Source organism: Macaca thibetana, chromosome 5 (assembly GCF_024542745.1).
Source record: "Macaca thibetana thibetana isolate TM-01 chromosome 5, ASM2454274v1, whole genome shotgun sequence".
Taxonomy (NCBI): Eukaryota; Metazoa; Chordata; class Mammalia; order Primates; family Cercopithecidae; genus Macaca; species Macaca thibetana.
Genome location: NC_065582.1, coordinates 3,755,097 through 3,783,033, shown reverse-complemented (window position 1 = coordinate 3,783,033; position 27,937 = coordinate 3,755,097). Strand labels below are relative to the sequence as shown.

The 27,937-nt window shown below is 41.5% G+C and overlaps 1 protein-coding gene across 2 annotated transcripts; it reads left to right on the top strand.

The window, feature by feature from the left end:
- Positions 1–36: 36 nt before the first annotated feature.
- Positions 37–27,707, top strand: F11 (coagulation factor XI). Of its 2 annotated transcripts, none has more exons than XM_050791580.1 (15): positions 37–405; positions 1,216–1,271; positions 5,555–5,717; positions 7,040–7,146; positions 8,096–8,255; positions 10,200–10,309; positions 10,647–10,806; positions 15,722–15,831; positions 15,931–16,093; positions 16,182–16,288; positions 21,455–21,623; positions 22,979–23,154; positions 23,758–23,853; positions 25,040–25,179; positions 25,783–27,707. In XM_050791580.1, the coding sequence occupies exons 2-15, from the start codon at positions 1,217–1,219 to the stop codon at positions 25,942–25,944; spliced, it is 1,878 nt and encodes a 625-aa protein (XP_050647537.1). In that variant the 5' UTR covers positions 37–405; position 1,216; the 3' UTR covers positions 25,945–27,707. The 2 variants fall into 2 exon arrangements, with proteins under 2 accessions (XP_050647537.1, XP_050647538.1); XM_050791581.1 differs by having other exon boundaries at positions 79–405; positions 15,979–16,093.
- Positions 27,708–27,937: the final 230 nt, after the last annotated feature.

The following is a 27,937-nucleotide window of genomic DNA, read 5'->3' as shown; positions in this document are numbered from 1 at the left end:
ATTAATGGTTAACAGCCGACAGGTGAAAGTGTGGTTAAATGCAGCTTTGGCTAGCAGGCACGTTGTGTGACCGCTAAGGCACACAGACAAAATCAAGCTCTATAGCTGTCTGTGTATGTCACTTGTTTGAATATGAATTAAAATTAAAATATAAATTCAATGTATTGAGAAAGCAAGCAATTCTCTCAAGGTATATTTCTGACATACTAAGATTTTAACGACTTTCACAAATATGCTGTACCGAGAGACAATGTTACATAACACTGAGAACTAGTACAAGTAAATATTAAAGTTAAGTGACCATTTCCTACACAAGCTCATTCAGAGGAGGATGAAGATCAATTTGGAAGAAGAAAAACACCCTTATTAAGAATTGCAGCAAATAAGCAAACAAGGTCTTTTCAGGTACAGTTTCAGAGCTTATTATTTAACATTCCTCTCAAGCAAATATGCCTTGAAATGCTTTTTGTAAATCATAGGAATTTAAAAACACTTTACAATAGAGAATGACGGATTTTTAAAATGTGTCTGATTGAGCTTTGTAGTGATGTTCAGCTAATATCCATAACTAATTTGAGAGGAAATGGGGAACGAAAGAAGAGCAACAGTGTCTACTCAGTGACAAGTGTTTTATGAGTTAAAAAGGCATCCAAATGCAATACTGAAAAATCGGAAGTCTTGATTTGTCTCACTGATGACTCCGTCTTTCCTAGAGCCTGTTTAATGCTTAGTGGGGATAAATAGATTCATAGGTGACCAAGACAATCTATTAATGTATTAGCCACAGATTTTTTTAAAGAGAAAATTTTCTAAGTAGGAAATCATTCATAGCTCTTTGAAAGATATAGGGAGAGGCCTCAAGGAAAGAAAGGAAGGAAAAAAATTGGGAAAGGAAACAAAGACGAACAATTGGGGTCAGGAGAGCGGCCAGATGGTGGCGGTGGGAAGGATCTGATCATAGCAAGCAGCGGGGCGACTGGGAAGGAGGGAGGAGGGGAGGGCCTGCTTCCCTGTGGGTTCAGCTTCTGCAGAAGCTAGTGTTGAACGATACACACACAGCCACACTAAGGAATGCTCCAGGATTGGGAAAGATAACATTCAACATTAAGTTAACTACTCCCCTCTCTCCCTATTTCTTGTAAATCTTAGTGTCAGTAAACTAATTCTAAATTTACATTTTATATTCTAAAAACATGCACCTTTTTCTCATTGTAGGATGATTTTCTTATATCAAATGGTACATTTCATTCTATTTACGTCAGTTTCTGGTGGTAAGTAGAGTGTTATCTTAACTAGGGACTGGGAGAGGGAAACCACACTACAGTCTCCACACATGTGGGAGAATCCCACACTGATTATGCCAGGGAAGGAAATAAAATGGTTTTCTTTACTTCCTGATTAAGGCTCCAGAGGTTTTCAAAGCAGGGTAGGAATTGAGGTGGAAAAATTGTTTGTACTGGTAGGAATCTGTGTCTTTAAGTATACCGTATCTATATCCATGCCTACGTACATCATTCATTTAAATGATATTTAAAAGCAATATTAAAAAGAAGAAATCTTGACTTGCCTCACTAATTGGTTGGTTTTTCATAAAGCAGTCAGTTCAATGGAACATACACACACACATAAAATAGGAATTTTGTACTGAAAAATGTTATGTAAATATTCATACATAGTTTATGCATTTCAATAATTTAACTACCCTGTTAATTCTCCACCGTATGTCACATCTGCTAAATCTGTTTATAAATTACTTAGCCAATATTAAGTAGAATATATCAGTACAAGTATTGTTTAGTTCCACGACCATTCTTTACTTAAAATGAAAGCTGAAGCATTCTTTTAGAAAAATAGCTTATGTATACATGTTATATTTAATTTCTGATACTATTGCTAGCATTTTAAGCACAGCAAATTCTTCTTTTTCTGGCATATGTGAAAAAAGGCAAATCTAGGTGAAGATATTAAAGATAAATTCCACTTAATATATTAAATTACACAGTTCATAAGTTCAATGTTCTCTGTGACAAGATTACTGCTCAAGTTATACTATTCCTTTGTTATAATTATCCGGAAATTGTATTGTTATTTCATTGATAAACATGTCAGCGCTAAATAATTGGATATATTTTGAACACTGGACCCAATAACTGCATGAACAATTGGCCCCCGAATCATGAGTTCTACATCCATGGGTTCAAACAACCTTGGAGTGAAATATTTTTTAAAAATTGTACTCAACATGTGTAGACATTTTTCTTGTCATTGTTCCCTAAACAACACAGTATAACAACAATTTACATAACATTTACATTGTACTAGGTATTATAAGTAATCTTAAGATGATTTAAAGTACACAGGAGGCTGTGAGTAGGTTATATGTAAATACTATGCCATTTTATATCAGGGACTTGAGCGTTCATGGATTTTGGTATCTGCAGGAGGTCTTGCAGCCAATTCCTCACAGATATCAAAGAATGATAGTGTACATATATAGGTCCTTTATACATGCATACGGAACATTTACAGATATTGACCACACACAAGCCTCTGAAACAAGTCTCAACAGATTTTAAAGGGTTAAAATTATACCGAACATGTTATTCAATCACTGTGAATGGGAGCTAACATAATAATAAAAAGGGAACTGAAAATCCCCAAATGTTTGAAAATTGAGTATACCTTTTTAAATTAATATGAGTCAGAGATGAAATCACAATGGTAATTACAAAAAGAATTGTACAATAATGAAAATACAGTATATCAGAACTTGGAGATGTAACTGAATCAGTGTTGAGATCAAATGTACAGATTTACATGTATACATTAGAATACAGAAAACGTAAAAATTAATGACATAAGATGACCAGAAGATAGAGAATAGCGACTTAAGTGCTAAGAAACTAGAAGGCAGAAAGAATAAATCGCAGAAATTAATTAAATGGAAGACAAACATATTTGAGAGATCAACATAATCCCTTTCCAATCCATTTTATAAGGTCAGTGTAATCTTAACACCAAAATCTCATAGGAAAATTCTGAGGGAAAAAAAAAAATCACAGGTCTTTTATCTTATGAACATATGTAAATATCCTTAACAAAATATTATCCAACTTAACCCAGTAGAATGTTAAACAAATTAAAGGATGATTACAGTGTGACATTGTGACAACATTAGGCTTATTCCAGGAATGAAAAGTTGATTTAACATTCAAAATCAATAGATGTGTGACTTTGGGGTATATACCAAAAAAAAAAAAAAAAAAAAAAAAAAGGGAAAGCAGGACTCACACAGATATACCTGTACACCCATCTTCATAGCAGCGTTATTCACACTAATCCAAAGGCGGAAGCAGCCCATGGCTTTATCGACAGGTGGCTGCATAAACAAAGTGTGGTACATACAGACAATGGAATATTACTCAGCCCTAAAAAGAAAGGAAATTCTGACACATGCTACCACATGGATAAACCTTGAAGACATTATGCTAAGTGAAATAAGCCAGTCACGAAAGAACAAATACTGTGGGATCCCATTGATATGAGGTACCTAAGGTAGTCAATTTCATCAAGATGGAAACTAGAACAGAGGTTGCCAGGGGCCGAGGGGTGAGGGAAGGGGTGAAAGTTGGTGTTTAATGGGCACAGAGCATCTGCTGGGGAAGTTGGAAAGTTCTGGAGGCGGATGATGCTGATGGTTACGCAGCAATGTAAATGCACTTAGTGCCACAGAACTGTACACTCAAAATGGCTACATGGCACATGGTATGTTATCTGTCACAATAAAAAATAAAAATAATTTTAAATATTAATATGTGCAGAAAAAGGCTTGCTAAAATTCTGTTGTTGATCAAAACTCTTAGTAAGCTGAAAATGGAAGCAAACTTTCATCAACCATTAAAGGGCATTTTAAACAAAAGCAAACAAAAATCCAAACCAAAAGTTTTCAAAAAACATAATACATAATAGTTTATTATATGTGGAATATATAATATATGGAATATTGAAAGCTTTCCCAAGGGATTGAGAATAAGACAAGAATACTTCCCATTGTTTCCATTTTATATTATAAGGAGGTACTAGTTGGTGCAGTAGGGATAGGAAATAAAAGGAAAATGATTAGGAGGAGCATAAGCTCTCATTTTACACAGATGATATGATCGTGTACCCAGAAAAATCCAAAATTAACCATCACATAAATTATTTGAGCCAATTAATTAAATTAGTAAGAAGTCTAGATACAACGTCAATATACAATAGCAAGCCCTTGCTAGTTCGCAAAACAGATTAACTAGTTTTTACTGACACTAGAAGCTGCATGTGGATTTTCCAAAATTTTTAAAATGTTTATATGTTTAGGAGCTGTAAGTGCAGATTTCTTACATACATATGTTATGCAGTGGTGAAGTGCTGGCTTTTAGTGTACCCATCACCCAAGCAGTGAACCAACAGGTAATTTTTCAATGCTCACCCACTCCCATCCTCCCACCAGGTGGCATATTGAAAATCAATTTGTCTTGTAAAATTAAATAATCCAATTAGGAGGGGGATATATTCTAAGAAAATCAGTGCATGGTGCACACACACAGAGCACGCGTGTGTGCACGTGTGTGTGCACGTGTGTGTGCACGTGTGTGTGCACGTGTGAGAGAGAAGGACAGGAGGGAAACTGAGTCTTGCTCTGTCGCCCAGGCTGGAGTGCAGTGGTGCAAACACAGCTCACTGCAGCCTCAAACTCCCAGGCTCAGGAGATCCTCCTACCTCAGCCTCCCGAGTAGCTGGGATTACAGGTGGAAACCACCATGCCCAGCTAATTTTTTTTTTGTATTTTTTATAGAGACAGGGTCTTGCCACATTGCCCAGGCTGGTCTTGAGCTCCTCAGCTCAAGCAATCTGCCTACCTTAGCCTCCCAAAGTGCTGGGATTACAAGCACGAGCCACTGCGCCCACGCCACATGATTAAATATAGAACATTTACTTGATTCGTCAATTAATATTCTTCTTAAAAGTAGTATTTTAAAGTAGCAAGATTGCTTTCCCCCCAAAGATGGGGATTTCCATGGTGGGGTTTCCAGATTATTCTCAGTGGGGTGAGGATGTATGTTATCACACCCCCGGGCCATCAGATGCTGTCAGAAACTGATCACTCTGGAGCCTTCGTTTCAAACAAGCACAGGGTTTGGACGAAGAGACGCAGTTAGGAAAGCAAAAAGCAGAAGGCTCATTCCAAACCGGGATGAGATCCTGAAAAGCAGCAGCTTTTGCCAGTAAAGATCCTTGAAACGATTCAATCACTCTCAAAGCACTCCTCGTCTCCAAGACAATGACTCATAAGCACAATTCCATTGAAGCCAATGTACCATTTTGTGATTTTCGTTTCCAGCTGAGGCTGTTCATTCAGAAAACTCACATAAGTGTTCATTGCCTTGATTTCCAAATTCAGGTGTATTTCCTGTTAAGTAGAGCTACTTGCCTTGCCTGTATGAGATTATTACCTAATTAGATATATGCCCAGTAAAATCCAAAATAAAGCATGCCATGTGTTACATCACAGAATGTGTGACTCGGTTGTTCAAGGACATCCACTTTGAAGGAGGGGACATTGCTACGGTTTTCACACCAAGCGCCAAGCACTGCCAGGTGGTCTGCACTCACCACCCACGATGTCTGCTCTTCACTTTCACGGGGGAATCTGCATCTGAGGATCCTACCCAGTGGTAAGTGCTTCTGTTTCCACATCGAGGAGACGGATTTTTACAGGGAGACTGCTGTTCTTAACACATCTCCATCTACCGTTTTACACAATTTAACATTGACAACTGGAAGATCAATTGTCTTTCAGTAGAAATATTATTACAGAAAGAAGGGATGGTGGTTAGGCAGTTCAGAAAAGAATAAATATGCCTCCAAGTGTAGGCTTTCCAGCCTCTCTTATAGTCTCAGTATTAATGGTATGTTTCTTCTGTTTGTCTCAATTTTTATGCTTCTTAAACATTTCACACTTTGCTTTTCTATCAATTATTAATTTTTGTTGTGCTTTAAACTGGAACTTCTCCCAACTATTTTATTAGAAAAAAAATTAAATATTTAAAAAGATAATTTGAAGAAATAGTACAGTACCATGATCCCTTGCCACCACCAAGACTGCAATGTTTGCTATATTTGTATAGCAATATACAATACACAATATAATATATAATACAATACACAATACCTATATTTGTACACATGCTTAACCATTTGAAATAATTTTAAAACATGACACTTTACCCCAAATACTTCAACATGCATTATCCTACACAAAAGACATACAAAATTTAACAAGAATTCCTTTATATTACTTCAGTTTTCCCTCAAATGTAATTTATAGTAATTAACCAGAATCTTACCAAGAGTTACACATTGCACTGGGTTGTTTGTCAGGTTGAAAATATTTTGAACAGTCCGCCAACCATTTGTGTTCCCATCCTGAGCTTGAAAGTGTAATAATAAACCTTTCTGTAGAATTAAGTTTTCAACATCTTTGTGTATTATTGCTGCATTCACAGGCATTTATATAACACCCTGAACTTATAACATTTACTACTCCAGAATCTAGAACAGGGTTTGGAAAATGCCTTCTTAATAAAGCAGAGTAAATATATTAGGCTTTGTGGGCAAAACCCGCAGTAAAGCCAAGGATATTATATAAGTATTTATGTCACCGCTTAAAATGTAACCATTTGAAAATATAAAAATCATTTTGTAGAGCTAACAGGCTAAACAAAAACACACAGATTTTTGGTTGCATTTTACCAACAGGCCATAGTTCACCCACTCCTGTTTGTTCCTGTTAGGAAGGAGTATTACACGTAGTCTCTTAAGTGTAGGGATGTTGAAGTAAAAAGCAAACTCAGAATCTTGCTAAGAAAATATTTGTTTTGGCATGAGATAAAGTAGTTTGTTTCCTTCTCTTTGGCTTTCTGTGTGCTGACTTTTAAGACCCATTATTTTAAAAACATAAATTCCTATTCAGTAATACGTATTTTTTAAAAAACAGGTTTACTTGTGTCCTGAAGGACAGTGTTACAGAAACACTGCCAAGAGTGAATAGGACAGGAGTGATTTCTGGGTATTCTTTCAAGCAATGCTCACACCAAATAAGCGGTAAGATATGTTGTTAAAACCGACAAATACCATTGTGATGTATACATATAGTCACATCAGATATGGTTTTATGGCAATGAAATAAAACACTGCTATGTGGAAATAAACCCCCTTAACGAAGTTCTTTCAATGTAGAGTATAAACTAGCATACTGCATGCCTGCCCTCCAACACACTAAAAATTTCCTTACCTCATAGAAAGACATATCTTACTACCTCACTTCTCATCATTTATTTATATTGTTTCTACTTCCCAGCCTAAAATCTTAAATGAAAGTCTTTTTTTTTTTTTTTTTTTTTTTTTTTTGCGACAAGGTCTCACTCTGTTGTCCAGGCTGGAGTGCAGTGGTGCAATCACAGCTCACTGCAGCCTCAACCACCTGGGTTCAAGTGATCCTCCTGCCTTAGCCTCTGGAGTAGCTGGGACCAGAAGCATGCACCACCATTCCCAGCTAATTTGTTAATTGTTCCTAGAGACAGAGTCTCACTGTATTGCCCAGGCTGGTCTCAAACTCCTGGCCTCAAGTGATCCACCCGCCTCGGCCTTCCAGAGTGCTGGGATTCCATGGTGCACAGTTGAAATTCATTATTAAACATATTAATCCAAATCAAAAGGAGCAAATATAGAAGTTGAAGTGACACTTGTCTTAATAGTGAGCAGATACTTGAATGAGTTAATTAGTGAAATAATCAGTGCAGTTAAGGAGCAGAGAGGCAAGGTCAGAAAATCAAAATGTGAATTTATGAGTCTAAAATTGTTACAATACAAGAAGGACATTGGCATTCTTTTACTGCTTTCATTCAAGAATAAGAATTTTGTAGATTAATGTAACAAAAGACTTCTGAGGAAAGGTGGGTGAAAAAGTTCAGGGTGAGTCAGGAGGGACAGTTGCTGAGGTCAGCGCCTCTGGAATCTGGAAGGTACTCACGTTGTCTGCTTTTATTTCCAGCTTGCAACAAAGACATTTATGTGGACCTAGACATGAAGGGCACAAACTATAACAGCTCACTTGCCACGAGTGCTCAAGAATGCCAAGAAAGATGCACGGATGACGTCCACTGCCACTTTTTCACGTATGCCACAAGGCAGTTTCCCAGTCTGGAGCATCGGTGAGTGAGCTTCGGCATTCGAGTGGCCAGTGACAAACAGAATGGTGATTTACTAAAAAGTTTTTGTCATCAACTTTATGCCAGAATTAATTTTGAACCCCTAGAAGGCATTTCAATAAAAGTACTCCTGGTTTTCTTCATGAAAAACACACTTAAAGCCTAATTTGGATGCATTTCATTTGTGGTAAGGAGTTTATCTTTTAATAACACTGTCAGAAAAATATATACACTTAGCTAATTTCAAAAGTGCTACACTTTTAAATTGGCAATTTTGAAACAGCTACAATTGGTCTGATTGTCAGTGCCCTTCCCAGTCTAAAAAATGTTACAGTCTAACAGAATAAAAATAAAAACCTACTCCTCTCTCTCTCTCTCTCCCTCTAAATAACAGTTCCTTACCTAAGACAAAATACTCATGTAAAAAGTATTATCCTGCTGCATACTGGATTTTGAAATATTTCAAGGATAAATCTATTGTGTAAGGATTTAAAAATGATCTGATCTCCAATGACCAAATCTGTGTCCTCATCTTTAAAAATTTCCATGGGAAATAGATTATTTTGTATATTCAGAAATATACATTATACAATATACAATATTATGCAATATTGTATACAATATACAACATTATCCAATATTGTATACAATATACAACATTATACAATATTAATTTGTATATTCAGAAATATACTGAGATTATTTAGATTTTCATAGTAAACTGCATTTATCTGGAATCAACAGAAAAGTGAAAAACATTCTAATTACTAATATTTGTGAGTTTCTTTCTTTTTTTTTTTGACAAAGTTTCGCTCTTTGTTGCACAGGCTGGAGTGCAATGGCGCGATCTCGGCTCACTGCAACCTTAGCCTCCTGGGTTCAAGTGAATCTCCTGTCTCAGCCTCCTGAGTAGCTGGAATTATAGGTGCCCACCACCATGCCTGGCTAATTTTTGTATTTTTAGTAGAGATGGGGTGTCACCATGTTGGCCAGGCTGGTCTCGAACTACTGACCTCAGATAATCCTCCCGCCTTGGCCTCCCAAAATGCTGGGATTGCAGGTGTGAGCCACCGCACCCGGCCTAATATTTCTGTTTTAACATTGGATTTTAACATTCTGCCCGCCACATTAACAAAGAGGAGTAAACGGAAAGCAAACAAAGCATCAATGAGTTATTTCAAAAACAACAGTGATTACACACACACACACACACACACACACACACCCAAACCCCTAACTTAGTCATTTGACTTGCAACGCTTGTCTGTAGCTCAGCTCAGATGACAGCTTTTATGTCTAAGACTTAACGGAATGTGAACTGCAAGCCAAGAAAGTGGAGGCTTCTAAGCAAGATAAAAAAAAGTAAAATCATTAAAAGTAAGAAGGACTTGGCCAGGTGCAGTGGCTCACTTTGCGAGGCTGAGGTGGGCAGATCACCTGAGGTCAGGAGTTCGACACCAGCCTGACCAATATGATGAAACCCCATCTCTACTAAAAAAGAATACAAAAATTAGCCAGGCGTGGTGGTGGGCGCCTGTAATCCCAGCTACTCGGGAGGCTGAGACAGGAGAATCGCTTGAACCTGGGAGGCAGAGGTTGCAGTGAGCCGAGATCGCGCCATTGCGCTCCAGCCTGGGCAACAAGAGCCAAACTCCGTCTCAAAAAAAAAAAAAAGTGAGAAGGGCTTGAGAAGTCATTCACTCATGCAGTCTCCTTCTTCATGTGGCCACTCTCTCAAGCTGTCACTGTACTGAAGAAGAAATAAAGTTACACGGTTCACAGGTGCTTAGTGGCACTGCTAGGACCACGCCCAGCCACTCAGCCTCCCAGATGGATGCTTCAGGGTCTCGCAGGTCCTCTCTCCAAAGGGGACTTTCTTCTTGTCTCATGTTTTCTCCTCCTTGCACTTGGAAGAATAAGACACTTTTCCTTTTTCTTTTTATTCAGTAACATTTGTCTACTGAAGCACACCCAAACGGGGACACCAACCGGAATAATGAAGCTCGATAAAGTGGTGACTGGATTTTCACTGAAATCCTGTGCACTTTCTAATCTGGGTAACTATTGACTTCTTGATGACGTAGTGCAACCATTAAACATGCTGATGATCAGGACAATAGATCTCACTCAGGATACCAGCTTATGCTCACAATGGAACGGACCCAAAGACCTTTACCTTCTTCATGTGATAGATTTCATCATGTCTTGTACAGTTAGATCCTCTATTTAAATTTCAAGTTTAAAATAATCATGTCATTTTCTTCTAAATAAAAAAAATTTAAAAGATCTTGGGATACACTTACATTTTTTAATATGGAATTTACAAATGCTGTGACTGGAATTTTCCTGATAGCGGGTGAACTGAGTTCCTAACACAGTTCTTCTGTTGCGCAGCTTGTATCAGGGACGTTTTCCCCAACACAGTGTTTGCGGACAGCAACATCGATAGTGTCATGGCTCCAGATGCCTTTGTCTGTCGCCGGATCTGCACTCATCATCCCGGTTGCTTGTTTTTTACCTTCTTTTCCCAGGAATGGCCCAAAGAATCTCAAAGGTAAGGAGTTAACAAGTAAGGATAATTTGTTATCTTTTAAAAATAGCTGATCAAAATCCATCATTAAAAACTCCAAGTAACTAAAAATTTACTCTAAATGTTAGTATAGGATAAAAATTGCAAAGAATTTCTAGCCGCTCTCCCATTCTATTCCCCACCTACTTAGCACAAACCCGACATTACCGAGGACTCTTTTTTTTTTGAGACGGAGTCTCGCTGTACTGCCCAGGCTGGAGTACAATGGTGTGATCTCAGCTCACTGCAACCTTTGCCTCCCAAGTTCAAGTGATTCTCCTGCCTCCGCCTCCTGAGTAGCTGGGATTATAGGCATGGGCCACCATGCCCAGCTAATTTTTTTTTTTTTTTTTGTATTTTTAGTAGAGACAGGGTTTCACCATGTTGGCCAGGCTGGTCTCGAACTCCTGACCTCAGGCGATCCGCCTGCCTCGGCCTCCCGAAGTGCTGAGATTATAGGGTTGAGCCACCATGCCTGGTCAATAAATTTTAAAATAAATATTATTTTACCTAAATAAATTTTAGGTACAGGTACAGTTTTGTTACATGGATATACTGTGTAGTGTGAAGTCCGGGCTTTTGCTGCTCCACCCTCCCCTATCCTTCCAACTGTCTGAGTCTCCAATAGCTTTCATTCCACTCTCTCTGTGCCTGTGTACATTTTATTTAGCTCCCACTTATAAGTGACAACATGGAATATTTGACTTTCTGTTTCTGAGTTGTTTCACTTGAGATAATAGCCTCCAGTTCTATCCATGTTGCTGCAAAAGACATGATTTTATGATTTTTTATGGCTAAGTAACATTCTATAGTATATTCTATACACCACATTTTCTTTATCCATTCATTTGTGGATAGACTCTTAGGTTGATCCATATCTTTGTTATTATGAATAGTGCTGCAGTAAACATGTGAGTGTAGGTATCTTTGAGAAATAATGACTTTTTTTCTTTCTTTTCCTTTGGACATGTACCCAGTAGTGGGATTGCTGGAGGTCTCCTTGGCAAAGGGAGAGTTGTCTAATTCTAAATGAAATGAAGAGATTCCATTTCCGTTTCATGACCACTAAAAGACAATTCAGTCCAATGCTTTGTTTAAAATAATTGAACCAGGAGCAGAAAGAGCTGAAAATGTCAGTGACATGTCAAACCCAAAGTGGAGAGAGAGAGGTGGAAATGAATGTCTCCATCAAGTGGGTTAGGATGGTGGTGGAGGGAGATTTGAGAATTGAGTTCCTGTTTCCTTACCAATGGAAATTAACACAGGACATCAGAAACAGCATGAAAAAATTCTTTGATTATCAAAAGGACATTAGCTAAGGTTGCTGTCCCTCTTTTATTTATTTATTTGAGACAGGGTCTTGCTCTGTCACTCAGATTTGGGTGCACTGGGTGTGATCTCAGCCCGCTGCAGCCTCCACTTCCTAGGTTCAAACACTCCACCTGTCTCATCCTCCCAAGTTGCTGGGACCACAGGTGTGCACCACCATGCCCAGCTAATGTTTGTATTTTTGTAGCGACAGGGTTTCGCCACGTTGGTCAGGCTGGTCTAGAACTGCTGGCCTCAAGCAATCCATCGGCCGTGGTCTCCCACAGTGCAGGGATTACAAGCCTGAGCCACCATGCCCAGCTTGCTATTCTTCATTGACAACATTCACTTAAACAAACAAACATCCATAAAATTAAGTCAGTTTTAAAACCTAGCTTGTATATATCTTTGAATTGGAACTCTCAGAGCCTTCAGCACTTGCTTGATTGGCCTCCTGTTGATGAAAATGTGTCCTCCAGACAATTCAGCCAAGGGGAGCCCCGTGTGCCTTGCCCATCACACGAACCTCGCTTTCCACTGAGTGAGGCTGTAATTTCAGAAGTGCCAGGTTTGTCACATGAAAATATATCTGTTACCATCACCTACTGAACAAATTTAGTAGAATTTGTTTGGTGCCTATTATGTATCAGGCATTGTTCTGAAGACTGGGGATACCATTTAGTGAACTAAATAGATGAAAACCTTGCTGATTGGACCAGAGTGGAGATGAGAGAGAAGTGACCAGATTGATATGTGTTACAGCAGAGAGCCAATAAGATTTACTGATGGATTGGATCATGGATTGTGAAGTAGTCAGTGATAGCACCGAGACTTTTGGCCCAAGAAACTGGAAAGATGGAAATGCTGATGACAGAGATGTGGAAAGTTTCACAAGCAGCAGAGTGTAGGAGAAGCAATGCCCATGACACATCTAGAGGAAAGGGTTGAACCGACAGCTGGAAATAGAAGTCACATTCAGGAGAGAGGTTTATGTGTACATCTGTGTTTATGTGTCGCCAATATACAACTGATATTTTTTAAAAATCTGGTGAAATTATCAAAGAATTAAATGCAGACAGGGAAGAAAGTAGGTCCAAAGATGGAGCCTTGGGGTGTTATAAAGTTCAGAAATAAGAAAGATGCCATTGTCACTTGTAATTTTGTGTTCGTCACTGCTCTTTTTCTTTGTCTTATTCCCTTACCGACCAATTCCTAGACTAGGAATAACACATTTGATCTTTAATACAGAATGTGATAGGAATATGGCTTCTATAAGCCAAAGCTTGGCAATTTAAACTTAAATTTATTAAAATTAAATAAAACTGGCTGGGTGCAGTGCCTCATGCCTGTAATCCCAGTACTTTGGGAGGCAGAGGCAGGTGGATCACTTGAGGTCAGGAGTTCGAGACCATCCTGGCCAACATGGCGAAACCCCGTCTCTACCAAAAATACAAAACTTAGCCTGATATGGTGGCGTGTGCCTGTAATCCCAGCTACTCAGGAGGCTGAGGCAGGAGAATCACTTGAACCCGGGACGTGGAGGTTACAGTGAGCCGAGATCGGGACACTGCACTCCAGCCTGGATTACAAGAGAAAGACTCTGTCTCAAATAAATAAATAAATAAATAAATAAATAAATAAATAAAACTAAAAATTCACCTTCCCAGCTGTATTGGCCACATTCCAAGTGCCCAGCAGCCACATGTGGTTGGCGGTTACTATATTGGATGGCATAGACATAGAATATTTCCATCACTGCAGAAAGTTCTAGGGACAGCCTTGCTCTAGACTGTGGTTTTGTCTACTTAGGAAAAGTCACTCTTTTCCAGGAAGATGCTTCCAGGGTGTAGAGTCAACGATGTACTTCACTCATCTCCTTATAAACCTGTTGCAATCCTGGATAGGAGGTTTCTAGGTAGCATGAAGACTCTTGAATCTTTAAGACAGGCTGGGAGTTTTGAAAGGAAGAAAATGGAAAGAGAAGATACTGGGAAGACTGACAATAGAGTAAGCTCAGAAAATTGTTATGGAGCCAGGTGATTTAGTTAGAAAATGTGTCTGAAACCTAAGGGTCATGGAGTGTGACTCTGTGGTTTATGAGTGTGACTCTGTGGTTCATGGGTGTGACTCTGTGGTTTATGAGTGTGACTCTGTGGTTCATGGGTGTGACTCTGTGGTTTATGGGTGTGACTCTATGGTTTGAGTGTGACTCTGTGGTTTATGAGTGTGACTCTGTGGTTCATGTGATTCTGTGGTTTATGAGTGTGACTCTGTGGTTTATGGGTGTGACTCCACGGTTTGGGTGTGACTCTGTGGTTTATGAGTGTGACTCTGTGGTTTATGGGTGTGACTCCATGGTTTGAGTGTGACTCTGTGGTTTATGGGTGTGACTCCATGGTTTATGGGTGTGACTCCGTGGTTTATGGGTGTGACTCTGCGGTTTATGAGTGTGACTCTGTGGTTTATGGGTGTGACTCCATGGTTTATGGGTGTGACTCTGTGGTTTATGAGTGTGACTCCATGGTTTATGAGTGTGACTCTGTGGTTTATGGGTGTGACTCCATGGTTTGGGTGTGACTCTGTGGTTTATGAGTGTGACTCTGTGGTTTATGGGTGTGACTCTGTGGTTTATGAGTGTGACTCTGTGGTTTATGGGTGTGACTCTGTGGTTTATGAGTGTGACTCTGTGGTTTATGGGTGTGACTCCGTGGTTTGAGTGTGACTTTGTGGTTTGAGTGTGACTCCGTGGTTTATGGGTGTGACTCCATGGTTTATGAGTGTGACTCCATGGTTTATGGGTGTGACTCCATGATTTATGAGTGTGACTCCATGGTTTATGAGTGTGACTCTGTGGTTTATGGGTGTGACTCCATGGTTTGAGTATGACTTCGTGGTTTGAATGTGACTCTGTGGTTTATGGGTGTGACTCCGTGGTTTATGAGTGTGACTCCATGGTTTATGGGTGTGACTCCGTGGTTTATGGGTGTGACTCCATGGTTTATGGGTGTGACTCCATGATTTATGAGTGTGACTCCATGGTTTATGAGTGTGACTCCATCGTTTATGGGTGTGACTCCATGGTTTATGGTGTGACTCCATGTGGTTTGAATGTGACTCTGTGGTTTATGGGTGTGACTCATGGTTTATGAGTGTGACTCCATGGTTTATGAGTGTGACTCCGTGGTTTATGGGTGTGACTCCATGGTTTATGAGTGTGACTCTATGGTTTATGAGTGTGACTCTGTGGTTTATGGGTGTGACTCCGTGGTTTATGAGTGTGACTCCATGGTTTATGTGTGTGACTCCATGGTTTATGGGTGTGACTCCATGGTTTATGAGTGTGACTCCGTGGTTTATGAGTGTGACTCCGTGGTTTATGAGTGTGACTCTGTGGTTTATGGGTGTGACTCCATGGTTTATGAGTGTGACTCCATGATTTATGAGTGTGACTCCATGGTTTACAAATAGTACTTTCAAAATAGGAAAATCTTCACAATTAAGTGCCAGCATGAGCTGACTTTACTTTCTCTAGGTGCTGTAAAAATGTTTTTACGTGTCTGATATATTTCTACTTCCCTTTTGTTTTTGTTAGAAATCTTTGTCTCCTTAAAACATCTGAGAGTGGATTACCCAGTACACGCATTAAAAAGAGCAAAGCTCTTTCTGGTTTCAGTCTCCAAAGCTGCAGGCACAGCATCCCAGGTAAACTGAGTTCTGCATTCTGGCTGAGAGTGACCAGCCCCGAGGAGGCTGATGCATGCTGAGGGAGGGTCTTGCTCTGACATGTGGTCTGCTGTCTAGTGTTCTGCCATTCTTCATTTTACCATGACACTGATTTCTTGGGAGAAGAACTGGATATTGTTGCTGTGAAAGGTCACGAGGCCTGCCAGAAACTGTGCACCAATGCCGTCCGCTGCCAGTTTTTTACCTATGCCCCAGCTCAAGCATCTTGCAACGAAGGGAAGTAAGCCATGTGAAGCGCTATGCAGATACCCTTGTCTCGTCTGCCTGTGAGGCGCATTACGTTTATACCATTTTGTTTCCAACTGCAGGGGCAAATGTTACTTAAAGCTTTCTTCAAATGGATCTCCAACTAAAATACTTCGCGGGACAGGAGGCATCTCTGGATACACATTAAGGCTGTGTAAAATGGATAATGGTGAGTATAATGTCACTTGAAAAAATACAGCTGAAGGAATTATTCCATACGGAATCCATCACAACCAAGACTATCAGGTCCAGCCGCAGAGGGGAGAACGTTCATGAAATAAACACATTTTGCCGTTTTCCATTGTTTTCACTCCTATCACCCAAGCTGACCATGTTTTAAACGTAAATACTGGGGCTTGACCAAACTGTACATTGCCTAGTATTAACCAAATATATGTTTTAATTTGACACATTTATACACCTGGCATTTCTGTTTTCTTTCTTTTTTTTTTTGGAGACGGAGTCTCGCTCTGCCGCCCATGTTGGAGTGCAGTGGCCGGATCTCAGCTCACTGCAAGCTCCGCCTCCTGGGTTTACGCCATTCTCCTGCCTCAGCCTCCCCAGTAGCTGGGACTTCTTTCGCCCGGCTAGTTTTTTTTTTTTTAGAGACGGGGTTTCACCATGTTAGCCAGGATGGTCTCGATCTCCCGACCTCGTGATCCGCCCATCTCGGCCTCCCAAAGTGCTGGGATTACAGGCTTGAGCCACCGCGCCCGGCCTTCTGTTTTCTTTCTTTCTTTCTTTCTTTTTTTTTTTTTTGAGACAGAGTCTCACTCTGTTGTCCAGGCTGGAGTGCAGTGATGTGGTCAGTGTTTACTGCAGCCTCTGCCTTGAACTCCTGGACTCCAACAATCCTCCCACCTTAGCTCCCTGAGTAGCTGGGGCTACAGGCGTGCACCACAACACCCGGCTAATTTTTTGTAGAGATGGGGTCTTGCCATGTTGCCCAGGATGCTCTTGAACTCCTGGGCTCAAGCGATCCTCCCGCTTTGGCTTCCCAAAGTTCTGGGATTATAGGTTTGAACCACTGTACCCAGCCACAACTGGCATTTCATAATGAGACCCAGACTCTGCCAACACTCCTGTGATCAAGGCCAGTAATCTTTCCTGTTATCCTTTGTAAGGGAAATATCGATCAATACTTTGGTTAGTCAAATTACTCATTTTCTTCTAAAAAATGTGTATCTGTTCAAGAAATACTGGCACACCTCCTTTTTAGAGGTCTTTATTCAGATTCCATGCAAGGTTCCAGAGACTTAGGAATTGGCATAGGTTAAGGTAAAACTTTACTAACAACAATGAGTGTGGTAGGGTGGAAATAAGAGTGTTTAGATTATACAAGACCTATGGTAACATAAAAGTTGCAAGAAAAATCCGACCAGCAGTGTTTCCATCCCAGTGGCCAGTTTCTGAGTATAGTCACAAGAGATGGTTTGTAGGCAAATAGAATTGTCCCAAGGGACAAAATCCCCAACAGGAAAGAATGCACCACAAGCACTCCTGCCTAAATTACTGTCATAACTTAGGATGGCTTTACTATATACTGATTTACAGAAGCTGTATGTTCTTAACTGTTTACTGCTAAATGTCCAATATTCCAATACACTGTAAGATGCAACTGAGATTTAATGAATGAAATGCAAGTGATAATCATGCTTTGTCATAGTTTTAGAAGCACAAAAACCTTTCGTGTCAGATTATCTGCTGTACTGAGAAGGCGAGTCAATCCTTCATTTCTGAGAACTTGTTTTGTAGAACATAAAGATGTCATATTGGCCGGGCGCAGTGGCTCAAGCCTGTAATCCCAGCACTTTGGGAGGCCGAGACGGGTGGATCACGAGGTCAGGAGATCGAGACCATCCTGGCTAACCCGGTGAAACCCCGTCTCTACTAAAAAACTAGCCAGGCGTGGTGGCGGCGCCTGTGGTCCCAGCTACTCGGGAGGCTGAGGCCGGAGAATGGCGGGAACCCGGGGGGCGGAGCTTGCAGTGAGCTGAAGATGGCGCCGCTCACTCCAGCCTGGGCCACAGAGCGAGACTCCGTCTCAAAAAAAAAAAAAAAAGGAAAAAAGATGTCATATTGCCTCCAACACTGATATCCTAACTAGTAAACTGCGCCCTCCTAGAGCTCAGAGGCGCTCCGATGAGAATCTTTGGATGGCTCAAGCCTCCTTAAAAAGCAAGTCGATTAAGTCGTATCCCATACATTGTTTTCCTCACCATAAATTTCCCTAAGACAAGAAGGAGCATTCAGCACCATTCTGCTGTCTTTCTTCTACTTCTGAGCATTAGAAGGGACGCTTAGCGGATGTTGTTGTTAAGTAATGTTGACATGATTTAAAAAATGGGAACGAGCACGTATACCTTAATACATTGCAGACTGCGTTTCCCCCTTCCTTCTTCATTATGGTTTTCTCATTGGATTTACAGACTCTGGCCTGTAGAAGTTACAGAATATACCAGATAAAGATTGATAGCTGCAGGAGAAAATGTAAGATAAAGGAAAATAAACTTATGTCTTTTCAGTGCACCTTTGGAGGGAGTGAATTAGATAACTAGGTTTTTGCTGCACTGTATTTGATGAAATAACTCCCTAATGTGAAAGGGAATAGCTACGTGAGATGTTGATGGTGTCTTGTCTGCCATTGGTCTACAATGTAACTTAACTTTCTGAAGATAGATAGCAGCACCATTAAAACAAACATTTCTTAACACAAAATATGATTCTAAACACGTATTTTCAGCCTTTCGTTTAAACTGAGAATCAAAATAGGATGAACATCAAGGCCTCTCACCTGTACTTAATAGGTTCTTGATTGAGTTATTTCTAACGTACACTAGTTACTGCTTACCTATTAATTTTCCTAAAATTTACCTTTATGACACTTCCCACCTTGCGAACTATAAAGGCTTCCGAGAAATTCCAGAATAGAGGGCCCTCCAAAACAAATTTTCACCCTACCAGCTCTAAAATGAGAGCCTCTGTTCAGGCTTCCAAAGACACAGCCTGCTCGTTCTCACCTCAGTTGCTGTTAGCTGCTGTTTCCTTCCAAACTCCTTCTCTCTTCCTCTCCTTCTATTTGAAATCCACGCCAGAATTATACGCTCATTTTCCTACCATGGAGAAAAAGGCCTAGAAAGGTTGTTTTATACCCACAAAACGAGTGAGTGGATCTTCTAGGATCCGGCTTCTCATCAGTGATTCTTCTGTTAACTTAGACTCCTCCCTTAGCTTGGGACACGGAGCCTCTCTGAGCACCTGAGCCTGGTTATTCTAAGTGTGATCTGGGCACGGCACATTGGCATCGCCCAGAAGGTTATTAGAATTTCAGGACCCACACAGACGTTACGGAGTCAGGATCTGCAATTTAAAGGCTATGCAGGCGACCCATAGGCACATAAAAGTATGAGTCGCATAGGTGTGTGCGTGTGTGTGCATGTGTCTAGAATACTGCTGTCTACGAACCCCCACTCCCATGCCATCTGTATTCCGTGTGCGCGTGCGTGTGTGTGCATGTGTGTGTTCGTGTGTGTGTCTAGAATACTGCTGTCTACGAACCCCCACTCCCATGCCATCTGTATTCCGTGTGTGCATGTGTGTGCATGTGTGTGTGTGCATGTGTGTATGTGTATGTGCATGTGTGTGTCTAGAATACTGCTGTCTACAAACACCCAAATCCCATGCCATCTGTGTTCTGTGTGTGTGTGTGTACGTGTGTGTGTGTACGTGTGTGTGTGCATGTGTGCATGTGTGCATGCATGTGCATGTGTAAGTCTAGAATACTGCTGTCTACGAACACCCCACTCCCATGCCATCTCTTTTCCTTGTGTGTGTGGGTACGTGCATGTGTGTGCACGTGTGTGTGTGCATGTGTGTGCATGTGTGCGTGTGTGTGTGTCTAGAATACTGCTGTCTACAAACACCCCATTCCCATGCCATCTCTGTTCCTTGTGTGTGCGTGTGTGTGTGTGTGCATGTGTGTGCATTTGCGTGTGTGTACACACGTGGGTGTGCATGTGTATGTGTGTGTACATGTATGTGTGTGTCTGCGTGTGTCTAGAATACTCTTTACTAACACCCCACTCCCATGCCATCTGTGTTCCATGTGTGCGTGTGTGTGCATGTGTCTAGAATACTCTTTAACACCCCACTCCCATGCCATCTGTGTTCCGTGTGTGTGTGTGTGTGCATGTGTCTAGAATACTCTTTAACGATTGTGTGCATGCACGTGTGTGCGATTGTGTGCATGTGTGTGCGTGTGTGTGTGCGTGTGTGTGTCTAGAATACTGCTGTCTATGAACACCCCACTCCCATGCCATCTGTGTTCCGTGTGTGTGTGCGATTGTGTGTGTCAGAGTGTGTGCATGCCATCTGGGTGTGTGTGTGTGTGTGTGTCTAGAGTATGAACACCCCACTCCCATGCCATCTGGGTTCCGTGTGTGTGTGTGTGTGTCTAGAGTATGAACACCCCACTCCCATGCCATCTGGGTTCTGTGTGTGTGTGTGTCTAGAGTATGAACACCCCACTCCCATGCCATCTGGGTTCCATGGCAGGCTGGGTCAAGGTTCCAGCCTGGAGGATGGGTTCTTGTGTTGGGCATCCAGTAAGTAGAAAGAGAAGGAACTGTTCTTTCTAGGCAGCCCCAAGAGTAAAGAAACACAGAATGAACCTAAGTCAAAGTCCCTGAAAAGTACCAAGGACCCCAGAGAATCCCAAACTGTCAACAAGGCCAAAGGTCAGAGGAAGTTCGCAGATCAGTCTTACTTTGGACGTGGATGGAGCAGGAGTGACTGGGAGTCATGGTCAGCAGAGTCACGGGAACAGGGCAGGAACTAGATAATGGCTGCAGCCTGAGGGCAAGGTGCTCGCCTTTTCTTTCTAAGAGTAGTTCTCAAACGCCAGCAGGGCTGGTTTAAACACAGAGGGCTGAGCTTCCAGGCTGGAGTTTCTCATTCACTGGATCTGAGGTGGGGCTGAAGAATGTGCATTTCTGACAAGTTCCCAGGTGACACTGTTGGTCTGGAGACTGCACTCGACAACCACTGGTTTAAAAGAACCATTCGCGTTATCATTTGAAGAAGGATAAGACAGCCTCGTAGTACCACACAAGAGGGCCACATCCTTTGGGGTGTGTAATTACAAGATGAATTAGTTACTTCCATTTTTCATGTGCATGTTTTGCTTTGGCAACTTGATTATAAAGTCTCTGGAACTCAGGGTCATGATAAACTGTTGACTTGAGGGCAGGTTTTCTTCTTCTTGTTCCTGAAAGAGCACAATTACTGGTGGAAAGGAAGATGTAGGAAGCTGCTCATCGCAATGCTTCTGTTGCAGAGTGTACCACCAAAATCAAGCCCAGGATCGTTGGAGGAACTGCATCTGTTCGTGGTGAGTGGCCATGGCAGGTGACTCTGCACACCACCTCACCCACTCAGAGACACCTGTGTGGAGGCTCCATCATTGGAAACCAGTGGATATTAACGGCCGCTCACTGTTTCTATGGGTCAGTACCACGGCTGCTTTTATTAGTTCATCTTCTTCACGCATTTATAAAAAATATTACTAGCATATCAGGAAATACTTTAATCAATTAAATTGTCTTATTTGCAAAATTAATTCCTTCAGTGGTAAAAAAGGCAGAAAGGAAGAGTCCCTCATGGTCTCCCAGCATCAGAACAGGTGCAGGTACACGGCCGCTTGACTGCCTGCAATTCTGCTTCCCGTTTAACCACATCCACATCCCCAGGGGCCTTCATGTTATTCCCTGCAAGAGCATACCTCCCTCCCTGTGTGTGCCTCGCTCTGTGCGCTGCGCCCAGAACTAAACTCACAGAGGATTTACCACTCTCGGAATCAAATTTCTAATATGTGTGTGTGCGTGTGTGCGTGTGTGTGTGTTTAAACACAGAAAGAGGCCAGGTGTGGTGGTTCATGCCTGTAATCCCAGCACTTTGGGTGGCTGAGGAGGGAGGATCACTTGATGCCAGGAGTCTGAGGTCAGCCTGGGCAACATAGTGAGACCCTGTCTCTAAAAATTATTTAAAAACGAGTCAGGCCTGGTGGTTTGTGCACCTGTAGCACCAGCTGCTCAGAAGGCTGAGGTAGGAGGAATGCTTGAGCCCAAGAGTTCAAGGGTTCAGTGAGTTACTACAGTGCCACTGCGCTCCAGCGTGAGCAACAGAGCGAGACCCTATCTCTAAGTAAATAAATAAAATACAGGAAGAGTTCAGTAGGCATCCTCAAACTGGGTTCCTTACTTAGGTCACTTTCTGCACTGGCCAAACATAAAGGCTCCAGCTGGGGGTATATATATATTCCAGGGAAGTTAAGTCAGCCAAACTTTCTGTTTGCTACTTTAGTATCCTCCGAGTTGTTTCCAGACACAGTTTTGTGTGCTTTTTAGTTTTAGTTTTCTTTTTTAATCAGTCTGCAGCACACTCATATTAAACTCAAGAACACATGTGAAATCAAGAGTCCCCGTTACCTGTCACATATGGGAATGGAGTAGCAGAGAGGCCGCCTGAGTTTCTCAGTGTCACAGCTAGTCACTGGCGAGGGTGAGACTAAGTCCAGTGATCTTCGTGTGTGTGTGTGTGTGTGTGCCTCTGTGTGCCTGTGTGTGTGTGTGTTGGAGCATGGAGGGGGTGCTCATTCATTTTTTGTGTATAATGGATTTTCTTTATAGGGTGAATATGTTTTTTATCCTGAAAAATCTTAGGAAAAAAATCACTTTTTTCCACCTAAATGTCCGTCATTGGCAGAAAATATTAGTAATAGTTAAATAGTCACACACTTCACAATGTCTGGGAATTATTTTCAGTAAAGGAAATTTGTTTTCCTCTGCTGTTTGCTCCTTAGGGTACAGTCACCTAAGATTTTGCGTGTCTACATTGGCATTTTAAATCAATCTGAAATAAAAGAGGATACATCTTTCTTTGGGGTTCAAGAAATAATAATCCATGATCAATATAAAATGGCAGAAAGTGGGTATGATATTGCCTTGTTGAAACTGGAAACCACAGTGAATTACACAGGTATGGAGAATTTTATCTGGAAAGTTATCTCCAATGGTGAACTGGATAAAATGTTTAACGCTGCTAGATTTACGACCTGAGCCTGCCAGTCTCTCTGTGTGTTATCATCATGGAAGCGAGAGGGCCTGGAACACGAGCCATTCATTCTGTTAAGGCTGACACACGTTCCTGGCGATTGAAACTTATTTGGGGAATGTGGGTGAAGAGATACGTTTTCCTGAGGCTTCTTCAGGTGCATAGAATGACACAATTTCATAATACATTGGAATAGTAAAGATAATTTAGTCTAAAGATAATTTAGTAAAGGTAATTTAGGGATGAAGGATTGAAGGTTAGGACAATTAAGCAACTTGTGCAGGATCACAAACTGAGTTGGATGAGGAGTTAGTGGCCAGGGTGGGGCTTGTCTCTCTCTCGCCCCCTCATCCTGGCGCTTGTGCGATATTATGCTGAACCTGAGGGAGGAAAATATACGAAAACAAGGCAAAAAAAGAATATAGTAAACAAAGAAAACACAGATAATGTACAGTGGAAGAAGAGTCTCTTCTGGAAAAGAGGATCTATTTTGCATCTCATATTTAAACCATGATTTTTTACATTTAGATTCTCAACGACCCATATGCCTGCCTTCAAAAGGAGATAGAAATGTGATATACACTGACTGCTGGGTGACTGGATGGGGGTACAGAAAATTAAGAGGTAAAAATGATGTTGTTATATGTGCTCCAGCCTAGAAATGAAGAACGGAAACCTTTCTGCCCTGTCAAGTCATGTAGCTGAAGCACAAGTCGAGTCACACTACTCAGCTGCAGGAAGCGGATTAATACCGATGGAGAGGCAAAAGTCACCCAAGTGAGGCTGGTGCCTCGTCTGTTTGATTGGAAATTTTAAATGTGACTACATCTCTTTAAAGACTAATTATATTTAATGAAGTTTAATGTGAAGCCTAGCACTTTTCAGTAAATGTTCTAGCCTGCTATCCAATTACTTTCTCTGGGAAGTCATTCCAGTTAGAGTCATAATTAATTTTGGAACTTAATTAACATTAACAAAATGGTACATGCAATAGTGGGAATAATGTTTTCTTCATACTTGCAATTATAAAAGGTCTGTGAAGTAAATCTAACATTTTTTCCTTCTAGATTTTTATATAGGCATGATTGTTGTTGTTGTTGTTGTTGTTGTTTTTGAGGTGGAGTCTCGCTCTGTCGCCCAGGCTGGAGTGCAGTGGTGCAATCTCGGCTCACTGCAAGCTCTGCCTCCCGGGTTCAAGCAATTCTCCTGCCTCAGCCTCCCAAGTAGCTGGGATTACAGGTGCCCACCACCACCCCAAGCTAAGTTTTGGTATTTTTAGTAGAGACAGGGTTTCACCGTGTTAGCCAGGATGGTCTCCATCTCCTGACCCTGTGATCTGCCTGCCTCGGCCTCCCAAAGCGCTGGGATTACAGGTATAAGTCACTGCGCCCGGCTGTGATTTTTATTTTAAATATATGCGGCCGGGCGTGGTGGCTCACGCCTGTAATCCCAGTGCTTTGAGAAGCCAAGATGGGTGGATCACTTGAGGTCAGGAGTTCAAGACCGGCCTGCCCAACACGGTGAAACTCCATCTCAACTAAAAATACAGACATTAGCCGGGCATAATGGCAGGTGCCTGTACATCCCATGTACTCGGGAGGCTGAGGCAGGAGAATTGCTTGAACCTGGGAGGCGGAGGTTGCAGTGAGCCGAGATCGCGCCACTGCACTCCAGCGTGGGCAACAAAAAGAGACTCTGTCTCAATTAAAAAAAAAGTGTGTGTGTGTATGTGTGTGTGTGTATATATGTATATATGTTTATGTGTATTGTATATGGTTATTCCACAAACAAACCAAAAAATTTTTTTCAGACAAAATACAGAATACTCTCCAGAAAGCCAAGATACCCTTAGTGACCAATGACGAGTGCCAGAAGAGATACAGAGGACATAAAATAACCCATAAGATGATCTGCGCCGGCTACAGGGAAGGAGGGAAGGATGCTTGCAAGGTAACGCAGTGTTCTTAGCCAATGGAATATACACAAATTGGAATGCTTAATGCATTTTTTTTTTGAAATGGAGTCTTGCTCTGTCACCCAGGCTAGAGTGCAGTGGTGTGATCTCTGCTCACTGCAACCTCCACCTCCAGGTTCAAGCGATTCTCCAGCCTCAGCCTCCTGAGTAGCTGGGATTATAGGCGTGCACCACCACACCTGGCTAATTTATTTTGTATTTTTAGTAGAGACAAGGTTTCACCATGTTGGCCAGGATGGTCTTGATCTCTTGACCTCGTGATCCACCCGCCTTGGCCTCCCAAAGTGCTGGGATTGCAGGTGTGAGGCACCGTGCCCGGCCGCTTAATGCATTTTGAAAAGCAGTCTTCTGCCAATGAGCAGGGAACACAGTGTATTTGCTTGACTTGGAACACAGTGTATTTGCTTGACTTGGCAAAAATGAGGAGACTGACTGGAAGAACGCAAGCACCCGGGTTCTCTGCAGTATATTAAGAGTCCAAGACAGCATTTACACAAAATCAGCCTGAGCAAGATGTGCTGAAGACGGGAAGCGTCTGAGTTGATCTGTGCACCTTTTCTTGTCTCCCCTTGTTCTAGGGAGATTCGGGAGGCCCTCTGTCCTGCAAACACAACGAGGTCTGGCATCTGGTGGGCATCACGAGCTGGGGCGAAGGCTGTGCTCAAAGGGAGCGGCCAGGCGTTTACACCAACGTGGTCGAGTACGTGGACTGGATTCTGGAGAAAACTCAAGCAGCGTGAACGGGTTCCCAGGGGCCACTGCAGTCCCTGAAAGACAGAGGATTTGCTGGGAGAGGGCGTTGAGCTCATTGTGCCAGCTTGCTTCCTCCACAGTAACACGCTGAAGGGGCTTGGTGCTGGTAGGAAAATGCCAGAAGAAAACAAACTGTCACAAGCTGTTATGTCCAAAGCTCCCGTTCTATGATCATTGTAGTTTGTTTCAGCATCCAGTGTCTTTGTTTCTGATCACGCTTCTAAGGAGTCCAAGAATTACCATAAGGCAATATTTCTGACGATTACTATATAGGCAGATATACCAGAAAATAACCAAGTAGTGGCAGCAGGGATCAGGTAGAAGAACTGATAAAAGAAACCACCATAAATAGATTTGTTCAATGAAAAATGAAAACTGGAAGAAAGGAGAACAAAGACAGTCTTCACCATTTTGCAGGAATCTACACTCTGCCTGTGTGAACACATTTCTTTGTAAAGAAAGAATTTGATTGCATTTAATGGCAGATTTTCAGAATAGTCAGGAATTCGTGTCATTTCCATTTTAAAACATATGTGTAAAAAAATCAGTTTGAGTAGACACAAGCTAAGAGTGAATGTGAAGATACCAGAATTTCTGTATGGAAGAGGGTGACAAGCAGCAATGTACCTGGAAGTGGTACCTTAGGACCAATCTTAAAGATACACTTTCCTGAAAAATGATTTGTGATGGATCGTATATTTATTTAAAATATCTTGGGAGGGAGAGGCTGATGGCGATAGGGAGGCAAGCTGAAGCCTCCATAAGACAAGCTGCTACTGCGACTGTGGCCCCCAAAGAGCTACACCACATATTTATTTGACAAAAGTCACCATTGACTACATCCGTACTACAGAGAAAAAACAATTTGGGCACAAATGGATGGTTACAGTAAAGTCTTCAGCAAGCAGCTCCCTGTATTCTGAGTACTGGGCTTTTCTGTTTGGTGCAAATATTTATCTCATTATTGCTGTGATCTAGTCCAGTAACCTAGAATTTGATTTGTCACCACATAGCTTTCAACCTGTGCCAACAATTATACAATTCATCAAGTGTGAATTTTTTTTTTTTTTTTTTTTTTTTTTTGAGACGAAGTCTCACTCTGTTGCCCAGGCTGGAGTGCAGTGGTGTAACTTCGACTCACTGTAACCTACACCTCCTGGGTTCAAGCGATTGTCCTGCCTCAGTCTCCCAAGTAGCTGAGACTACAGGCACACGCCACCATGCCCAGCTAATTTTTATATTTTTAGTAGAGATGTGGTTTCACTATGTTGGCCAGGCTGGTCTTGAACTTCTGACCTTGTGATCCACCCACCTCAGCCTCTCAAAGTGCTGGGATTACAGGCGTGAGTCACTGAACCTGGCCTTGGAAAATATTTATTGAGCACAATTACTTGAGAGCATCATGCTGAGCTTTGAGGATACAGTGGTGAGCAAACAGATATGTCCTGGCTTCATGAAGCTTATACTCTAGCTAACATGAACAACAAAATAAAATAATCACACAAAATATAGAAGTTCAAGCTGAAATGAGCGGCTGCACCGGATTCTATCAGATGAGAAAGGACAGTTTTCACAAAGTTCAAAGACTGGGGATACAAAGGAATTTGTCCTGAGAAAGACAAAACAAAAACAACCAACAAAACCCCAAAAGAGTAAAATGACGGTAGGGTATAACGGGGCCAGATCCAAAATGCGGACAGGTTCAAACAAAATTGGAACTGAAAATCAGAGTGCCTTCAAGAGTAGCAAACGATATTATCTTGTTACCTGCTAATTACCTTAGTAGACTGGAAGCAACACTTCACACAAAAGAGGGTTGGGATGTAATTTCTGATAAGAAGAGGTGTTTCTGTGAAGTCTTTCCTGAGAACATATTATTTGAGAAAAACACATATTGTTGTTTTTAGCATTTCACTTTGTATAAGTCTTAATTTTTGAAGAGCTGGTATATGCCCATGATTTGTTAATGAAAATACTATA

What these genes read in the sequence shown, in the direction of transcription:
- F11 (XM_050791580.1), top strand. Translation starts at nt 1,217, where the DNA reads ATGATTTTCTTATATCAAATGGTACATTTCATTCTATTTACGTCAGTT. An exon ending in TCTGAGGATCCTACCCAGTG is followed by an intron (nt 5,718 to 7,039) that starts GTAAGTGCTTCT and finishes TTTAAAAAACAG; the next exon opens with GTTTACTTGTGTCCTGAAGG. An exon ending in GCTGTGTAAAATGGATAATG is followed by an intron (nt 16,289 to 21,454) that starts GTGAGTATAATG and finishes CTTCTGTTGCAG; the next exon opens with AGTGTACCACCAAAATCAAG.